We start from the raw sequence: 9,580 nt of genomic DNA, 5'->3' as shown, positions 1-9,580 counted from the left end.
GACAGCTGCCCTGGACACAGAGTTAACCTGCGCCTCCATGGACAGCTGTGAGTCCAAAATGACTCCCAGGCTGCGCACCTGGTCCTTCAGGGGCACAGTTACCCCATTCAGGACCAGGGAATCCTCCACACCTGCCCGCCTCCTGTCCCCCAAAAACAGTACTTCTGTCTTGTCAGGATTCAACCTCAATCTGTTAGCCGCCATCCAACCTCCAACCGTGTCCTAGCATTCCGTGTCCTAAGTTATTGAATCTAGAAGAAGATGACACACAGATGATGATGATGATGATGATGATGATTACCAGTTCTCTGTTCCATCGGAATCAGGAGAACTAGTTGATGTTATTAGACCAGTGATCTTGAAATGACCTGTCATTTATGTTGAGTTTTGTTCCTTTTGTTGTTGTTTTACCTTTCTTTGTGCTTTCTTTGTGCTTTAAATTAGAGGCTACCTTGGCAGTAAATGCATGTAAGTAGGAACTTGGTCTAGATAGCAGAGGACGTTTACAGTGGATTCCAGAGAAATTCTACCCAGCTTCTGATGAAGGCTAGCAGATTTTCATTCATTCATTCATTCATTCATTCATTCATTCCATTTATGTCCCATTCAGCTCAGGGTGTCCTCCAACAGTTGTTGTTGTTGTTGTTGTTGTTGTTGTTGTTGTTGTTGTTGTTGTTGTTGTTATTATTATTATTATTATTATTATTAGGCCCATCCTTTAGGAACGCACAATCTAATACAATCAAACAGTTGGGGGATAATAGGGCAAATGAAATTAAAAAGAAGCATGGCTGACCACCAAAAGGCTGTCAGGATCGTCCTACACGCAAGTAGGCATCCAATAGAGACACATGCCCGACTGGCATGTTCTCTCCCTCCTGGTTGGTTGGTTGGGAGCTTCAAAAGCTTTCTCCAGCCCGAACATCACAGTGACTGATACCAAGAGGCATCAGCGCACTTAGGAACAGCAGAGTGTAAGCAGTTCGCATAACAGACTCAGCAGCTCAGCATTTTGGCTAATCTACTTTATTTACATAGAACACACTCAGAGCATTCTGACTCAGCGCCTTCCTCTTTCTCATCAGACAGCAAAGAGAGAAAGACAAAGGACAAGAGTCCCACATCACGGAAACACAGTACAGTGGTACCTCGGGTTAAGTACTTAATTCGTTCTGGAGGTCCGTTCTTAACCTGAAACTGTTCTTAACCTGAAGCACCACTTTAACTAACGGGGCCTCCCGCTGCCGCTGCGCCGCCCAAGCACAATTTCTGTTCTCATCCTGAAGCAAAGTTCTTAACCCGAGGTACTATTTCTGGGTTAGCAGAGTCTGTAACCTGAAGCATATGTAACCTGAAGCGTATGTAACCCGAGGTACCACTGTAACCCAAACATCCCATCTCCATCACTTCCCACACTGTGGAATGAAAACATACACCGTCATGTGAAAAAAAAAAATCCCATGACTGCAAGCACGGGGCAAGAATCCTAGCAAAGACTCGGGCAAGCTGGGTACAAAAGGACGAAGGGTGTCATACCACACAATGCTAACTCCTCAATATCACAATGGTCTTCCAATATACCCATCCCACACCATAAATAACCATTCTAATATGTCAGCCAAATGAGAATAATTCAGCCAGCTGCTAAATGCCCACTTTGCTCTTTGTTTTGATTGTTTCCCTTCCTTTTGGAAGGGAAGGGAAGGGAAGAACATGAACATCCAGAAATACAACACAGTACATGCCAAATACTTCAGATTTGCTCTTATCCAACAGGATGCTTGAGCTTTAGAGAAGATAGAGCTGGGCTTCCCCGCCTCTGACCACCCATTTGCACCAGGTTTCCTGATTTTGAATCTTCACACACAGCTTGCTCACTTGCTTCTTCGTTTATTTCAGTCGTCTCCCACTTTTTGACTGGAGTCTCCAAAGCAGCTGAGAACATTCGTTTTAAAAAAAACCAACAACGAAAGCAACCAACTGTTCCATTAAAAACTCTAAATTTAAAAATGGAAACCATGAAAAAGATAGAGAGGAGGTAGAGAACTGCAGCAAGAGTATTATTGGCACAGAAATGGAAGCAGGAAGAACTACTGATGAAAGAGGAATGGCAGATGAAATTATTGGACTATTCAGAATTGGATAAAGATGACAGGGAGAATTTGAAACCAGCAGGACCAGAAATTCTTGAAAGATTGGAGTAAATATGTGAGTTATTTGAAAGACAATTGTAATCAATTGACTACGTTTGAAGGACTACAGGAAGTTTTGTAAGGAGAACTATATGAAATATTGCAGAAAAGATTTATGAGAGTGGATTTTAAGTTATTGATTACTAAAAGTAATGTCAGCATCGCCCTTGAGCCAGTGCCACCAACTGGACTCATCCACTTCAGCCCCGACTGGGCTTGGTGAGCTGGGTAGCACTTCCAGAGACCACCTTCTGGACAGGAACAGGTCAAAGGGCTGTGGACTCACAGCTTAGAGTTGTGAGCACCGGATTCACTCCAACAAGAAGACAGTCATCGCATAGCAGAGTATAGCAGAGTATAAATGACTCGGAGAGCAGCTCTGTAGAATATCTTCTTTTATTTTATCTACAACTATAATACAGAGCTAAAAAGGTCTACGCATAAATGAATGCTGCACTGTACTGAGTGTCTGCAGCTGCTCTTAGCAGCAACCTTATCTATACTGACTGACTGACTGATGTTAGGCTGGAGCGGAATAAGTAGAGAGCAGAACACCGCCCCTCCTCTCTGGAAAACCACCAGACTCATCAGCAGATTCTTGGATATGGGAGGGGTGAAATCTCCTCAAGTAATAGTTAGGATAACAAATGCAAGATTAAGAGAGGAGGTTTGAGAATCATTAGACATGGTTGATGGAAGTCTTAGGCTAAAATAGCCAAAATGATGTATAAGATGGGATGAGATGAGATGTTCTGTTTGAAAAATATATGTAAAAACCAATAAAATTGTGTGTGTGTCATTCTGGAGAGGTGAAACAAACCAACCAACCAACCAACCACAGGAGAATATTTAGTTCACCTGAATTTGGAATAGGGAACAGTGGGAGGGCAACTCTTAGATGAGCTATCTGATAATCTCTCTCTCATATTTTATGACATGACCCTGTGAGAGGCAAATGGGTCAAACAGAACCAGAATACCAAAGTTGTTGTTGTTGTTGTTATGCCATTCAGATTAGAAACTTCAGAAAGATTAGAAAACTTCTGTACTGCTGTCATCTTGGCTGGCAGTTGGCCAAAAGATTGAGCATTCACTACTGTGTCGTCCCTAAGAGGAGAGCTTTCTTCCTAAAACTACAGCAGAAATACTGGATGAAATTTGGGCCTCCTGCGTCTGAGGAAGTGGTATGCATCGGTGATGGGGATGCACATAGAATGTGTTTGTTGATGGCTTGACCTATGTATCTTCTCCACCGTCAATGGCCATGAGGCACCATGGTCTTTCCCTTACTGAACAGCCTTAGGACGCTTTCACGTATCTCTTTGGTCTTCACGCCATAGACAATGGGGTTCATCATGGGGGGCAGAAGAAGGTAAAGGTTGGCCATAATGATGTGAACGTGAGGAGCAATGCTGTGCCCCCCAAAGCGGTGTGCGAAGAAGGTGAAGAAGGCCGGAGTGTAAGATATTGTGATGGCGCAAATGTGTGCGGTGCAGGTGCCAAAGGCCTTGCTCCTCGCCTCCTTAGAGGAAAGTCCCACCACAGCCTTCAGGATCATGAAATAAGACACTGTGATGCAGAAGATGTCGAAGCCCCCTATCAGCAGGGCTACCGTCAGGCCATAGATGGCGTCCACGTGGATACTGCCGCAGGCCAGCTTCACCACCGCCATGTGGTCACAGTAAGTGTGAGCAATGACGTTGGTGTTGCAATATTGCATCTTCCTGACCAGGAAAGGGAAAGGGAGGATGAAAACGGCGCCCCTGATGAAGGTCGCTAGCCCCACCTTCAGAATCAAGGGGTTGGTCAGAATGGTGGCATACCTCAGTGGGTAACAGATGGCCACGAATCTGTCCAGAGCCATAAGCATGAGGACGCCAGACTCCATCCCAGTGAAGGTGTGGACAATGTACATCTGGACCAGGCAGGAGTTGAAGTCAATCTCTTTGAGGTTGAGCCAGAAGATGCAGAACGCTTTGGGCATGGTAGATGTTCCCATCACTATGTCTGTGATGGAGAGCATGCAGAGGAAGAAGTACATGGGTCTGTGAAGGGCCTCCTCAGTCCAGATGATGTACAGGAGCCCACAGTTCCCCACCATGCCAATGAGATACATGGAAAAAAATGGGAAGGAGATCCAAAGGTGAGCATGTTCCAGGCCTGGGATCCCGTTCAAGATGAACTCCAAGAGAGGCTTACCTGTCCCATTGGTGGTTGCCATGTTGGAAAGAGAAAAATCACCTGGAGATCTAAAGTTAATAAAACACAGGAAGAAATCCATTAAAATGTTTTCAGCCATGGGCATTTCATAAAGTAGCTCTTGAGCTGAATAGTGTGTGGGATTAAAAATGGGATTTTAAAATATAAAATATTTGTTTTTAAAAATATTTATATACCCCTTCAGTTAATCACCAATTTACTGTTTTCAAAACTCTTCCTCTCTTTTAACTTTTAGAATCCGTGAATGAAAACTTTGCACAGTGGTACCTTGGTTCTCAAACTTAATCCATTCTGAAAGCCTGTTCCAAAACCAAAGCGTTCCAAAACCAAGGCATGCTTTCCCATAGAAAGTGATGCAAAACGAATTAATCCATTCCAGACTTATAAAACAATCCCTGAAACAGCAATTTAACATTAATTTTACTATCTAACGAGACCATTGATCCATAAAATGAAAGCGATAATCAATGTACTGTACTATAAAATAAATAAGACAGTATTGTAGATGATAAAAAATTTTAAAAAAATCCTTACCTGCACTGATGATAGTCATTGTTTGGATTTTATCCATTTCCACAGTCACACAATCAGTCAATCAGTAGCTGAACTGGGTTCCACACAATCACAAAAACAAATTAGCTGAAAAAGCCTCAAAAACAAAAATGCAAAATAAATAGCAAAAGCGGCAAACTTAATCTGTTCCGGAAGTCCGTTTGACTTCCGAATTGTTTGAAAACTGCAGTTTCTGATTGAAGCAGATGCCCTGGAAACAATAGCTGACAGTCGCATCAGATGTTCAGCTTCCAAAAATGTTTGAAAACAGGAACACTTACTTCTGGGTTTTCCTCATTTGAGAACCAAGGCATTTGAGTACCAAGGTGTTTGAGAACCAAAGTACCACTGTATTAAAACTATTACATGCCATACTAGGAAATACTGTCAAATCAGATTTTCAAACCCTCTTCCAGGCTTCAATGAGAAGAACTCCCTGGAACAGAGAAGACTCCCTGGAAAAGACCCTGATGTTGGGAAAGATGGAGGGCACAAGAAGAAGGGGACGACAGAGACATCTTTTAAAATTTTAAAAGATGATGCTGTTAAGGTGCTACACTCAATATGCCAGCAGTGGCCAGAGGATTGGAGAAGATCAGTCTACATCCCAATCCCAAAGAAGGGCAGTGCCAAAGAATGCTCCAACTACCGCACAATTGCACTCATTTCACAAGCTAGCAAGGTTATGCTTAAAATTCTACAAGGCAGGCTTAAGCAGTATGTGGACCGAGAACTCCCAGAAGTGCAAGCTGGATTTAGAAGAGGCAGAGGAACCAGAGACCAAATTGAAAACATGCGCTGGATTATGGAGAAAGCTAGAGAGTTCCAGAAAGACATCTACTTCTGCTTCATTGACTATGCAAAAGCCTTTGACTGTGTCGACCACACCAAACTATGGCAAGTTCTTAAAGAAATGGAAGTGCCTGATCACCTCATCTGTCTCCTGAGAAATCTGTATGTGGGACAAGAAGCTACAGTTAGAACTGGATATGGAACAACTGATTGGTTCAAAATTGGGAAAGGAGTACGGCAAGGCTGTATATTGTCTCCCTGCTTATTTAACTTATATGCAGAATTCATCATGCGAAAGGCTGGGCTGGATGAATCCCAAGCCGGAATTAAGATCACCGGAAGAAATATCAACAACCTCAGATATGCAGATGACACAACCTTGATGGCAGAAAGTGAGGACAAATTAAAGAACCTTTTAATGAGGGTGAAAGAGGAGAGTGCAAAATATGGTCTGAAGCTCAACATCAAAAAAATGAAGATCATGGCCACTGGGCCCATCACCTCCTGGCAAATAGAAGGGGAAGAAATGGAGGCAGTGAGAGATTTTACTTTCTTGGGGTCCCTGATCACTGCAGATGGCAACAGCAGTCACGAAATTAAAAGACGCCTGCTCCTTGGGAGAAAGGCGATGGCAAACCTAGACAGCATCTTAAAAAGCAGAGACATCACCTTGCCAACAAAGGTCCGTATAGTTAAAGCCATGGTTTTCCCAGTAGTGATGTAAGGAAGTGAGAGCTGGACAATAAAGAAGGCTGATCGCCAAAGAATTGATGCTTTTGAACTGTGGTGCTGGAGGAGACTCTTGAGAGTCCCATGGACTGCAAGAAGATCAAACACATCCATTCTTAAGGAAATTAGCCCTGAGTGCTCACTGGAAGGACAGATCGTGAAGCTGAGGCTCCAATAATTTGGCCACCTCATGAGAAGAGAAGACTTCCTGGAAAAGACCCTGATGTTGGGAAAGATTGAGGGCACAAGAAGAAGGGGACGACAGAGGACGAGATGGTTGGACAGTGTTCTCGAAGCTACAAACATGAGTCTGACCAAACTGCGGGAGGCAGTGGAAGACAGGAGTGCCTGGCGCGCTCTGGTCCAGGGGGTCACGAAGAGTCGGACACGACTAAACGACTAAACAACAACAACAACCACCAGTTATATGGAAATTGAACTGAAGTGCATTGTTTTTGGTGCTCAGTTCAGACGTAAGAACCTAAGAAGAGTCAGCTGGAGCAGGCAGCTTGAACCCAAGCTGTGTCGGGCTTTACAGGTCATAAAAAGCCCTTTTAATTGTGCCCAAAATCAGAGCGGTAGAGAGTGGAGCTGTTCTAGCAATGCTCCTTTAACCAGCCCTGGTGAACCAATGGCTGCAGCTCTTTGAGACAGTTTTCAAAGGCAACCCCACCTAGAGCAAGTTCCCATGGTCCAAACAGGATGCAACCAAGGCATGTGTCACTGTGGCCAAATCAAACATCTCAAGGAACGGGCGCAGTCCATACCCATATCCAATACATGACAGTTCACCATTCACTGGATTGATCCTGCTCAACCTTGTGTCCGTCAAGCATCTCTCATCTTTTATTCATTTGGAAATAAATCACACCGCCAACATTAAGAGAAAGAAGATCCCTGTGGCCATTCTTAAAAGAAGAGATGGATCTGACCATAGAGAAAAAGGTTAACTTACAAAAGCCCAGGAGCTCTCAGGAGCTCTGTTCATCATCAGCTGTCTGCTTGGTTTTTCCTTTCAGAACAGAAGGAGAGACTGTTTATAAAGCTTCGGCGTATATAGTCCCTTTGGGTTTCCACTGGGCAAAGAGCGGCCTGTGATTCTATATATAGCCCTCAGATCTCAAGGTAGACCAGGAGGAATTCCTTAACTAGAGGATGTTAACCTCTCTGGCATGCTCTTGGAGAATGTGACAGCCTTTCACAAATGGATCCATGGGAATTGAATTACTGGCAACTGAGGGGCTAACCATAGGAATCAGCATCATGCAAGCATCTCAACCTGAGGAGCAAGAGGAGGCAGTGTGGTGTAGTGGTTAGAGCGTTGGAGCCCAGGATTCGAATCCCCCATGAAGCTTGGGCCAGTCACTGCCTCTCAGACAAACCTAACTCACAGGGTTGTTGAGAGGAATAAATTGGGAGGGGTAGAAATGTATATCCCGCCTGGATCTCCCTGGAAAGGCAAGATGGGATATAAAGGCAACAGATAAAATCGAATACATTATGAGACGCCCCAAGGGCAGCTCCCACAGCTACAGTGGTACCTCGGGTTACATACGCTTCAGGTTACAGGCACTTCAGGTTACAGACTCCACTAACCCAGAAATAGTATCTCGGGTTAAGAACTTTGCTTCAGGATGAGAACAAAAATCGTGATCCGGCAGCGCGGCAGCAGCAGGAGGCCCCATTAGCTAAAGTGGTGCTTCAGGTTAAGGAGAAGAAGAGGAGAAGAAGAAGAGTTTGGATTTGATATCCCACTTTATCACTACCCGAAGGAGTCTCAAAGCAGCTCACAATCACTTTTCCCTTCCTCCCCCACAACAAACACACTGTGAGGTCAGTGGGGCTGAGTGACTTCAGAGAAGTATGACTAGTCCAAGGTCACCCAACAGCTGCATGTGGAGGAGCGGAGACGCGAACCCGGTTCACCAGATTACGAGTCTACCGCTCTTAACCACTACACCACACTGGCTCTCTTCTGCACACGCACGTGTGGCAAAACACTTCCGGGTTTGCCGCTTTAACAACCCAAAGTTTACGTTACCCAAGGGTAACTTAAGCCGAGGTGCTACTGTATATAACTTCCCATGGAATCCACTAAATGTTCACCCTAAAGCAGGTCCCACGATGTTAGGGGAGGGACTGTAGCTCAGTCGGTAGAGCAACTGCTTTGCATGCAGAAAATCCCAGGTTAAATCTCTAAGGGCATCTCCAGGTAGGGCTGGGATAGAGACACCCTGGGCAGTCACTGCCAGTCCGTGTGCTGCAGGGGTTTCTCAGTCAATAATTCCATATGTAAAGCTAAGTGGGGGAATGCCTCTGCATAAGCCTCTGTAATTTATATTCTCCAGCGTGGGGGAGCCAGCGTGGTGCAGTGGTTAAGAGCGGTAGTCTCGTAATCTGGTGAACCGGGTTTGCTTCCCCGCTCCTCCACATGCAGCTGCTGGGTGACCTTGGGCTAGTCACACTTCTTTGAAGTCTCTCATCCCCACTCACCCCACAGAGGGTTTGTTGTGGAGGAGGAAGGGAAAAGGAGAGTGTGAGCCGCTTTGAGACTCCTGAAGGGGAGTGAAAGGCGGGATATCAAATCCAAACTACTACTATTCTTCTTCTTCTTCTTCTTCTTCTTCTTCTTCTTCTTCTTCTTCTTCTTCTTCTTCTTCTTCTTCTTCTTCTTCTTCTTCTTCCAGCAGCTGTAGTTCTGACCAAGTAAAGCCATCTCAAACATCACCATGGTAAATTTAGTGCAGAAATCCACCACAGGAGTTACATGCCCAGACCGGCATAAAGGGGACCACTTGATGAGATTTAAGAAACTGGCATCCTCCCAGATTCCATGCAACTGGAGAATGTCCACCCAAGTGAATTCTCTTTCCTCTCCTTTCAGGCATATTCTCGATGGTGCAAGTGGATAACTAAGTCAGTCTCTACAGCTGCCCTCTCTGCTCTAAATCACATGTGCCATTTTGTTGCCCATACACTCACTTAAAGAGATGGCTCTGGAGATCTCCACATTCTGGCTTTGATCACACCACTATGGTAATTTGGTGTCATCGGCAAACTTGCAAATTTCCTGCTCATCCCTGACTCCAGCAATGC

At 44.7% G+C, this 9,580-nt stretch overlaps 1 protein-coding gene across 1 annotated transcript; it reads right to left on the bottom strand.

Annotated features, from left to right (window-relative positions):
• Nucleotides 1-3,200: 3,200 nt before the first annotated feature.
• Nucleotides 3,201-4,610, bottom strand: LOC309369235 (olfactory receptor 52N4-like). The gene has a single exon (XM_081910026.1). The coding sequence runs from the start codon at nucleotides 4,494-4,496 to the stop codon at nucleotides 3,447-3,449; it is 1,050 nt and encodes a 349-aa protein (XP_081766152.1). The 5' UTR covers nucleotides 4,497-4,610; the 3' UTR covers nucleotides 3,201-3,446.
• Nucleotides 4,611-9,580: the final 4,970 nt, after the last annotated feature.

Source organism: Podarcis melisellensis (genome assembly GCF_964234715.1).
Source record: "Podarcis melisellensis genome assembly, chromosome: 4".
In the NCBI taxonomy this organism is placed as follows: Eukaryota; Metazoa; Chordata; class Lepidosauria; order Squamata; family Lacertidae; genus Podarcis; species Podarcis melisellensis.
The sequence above is the reverse complement of the archived record's forward strand: the minus strand, read 5'-3'. Positions and strand labels throughout refer to the sequence as shown.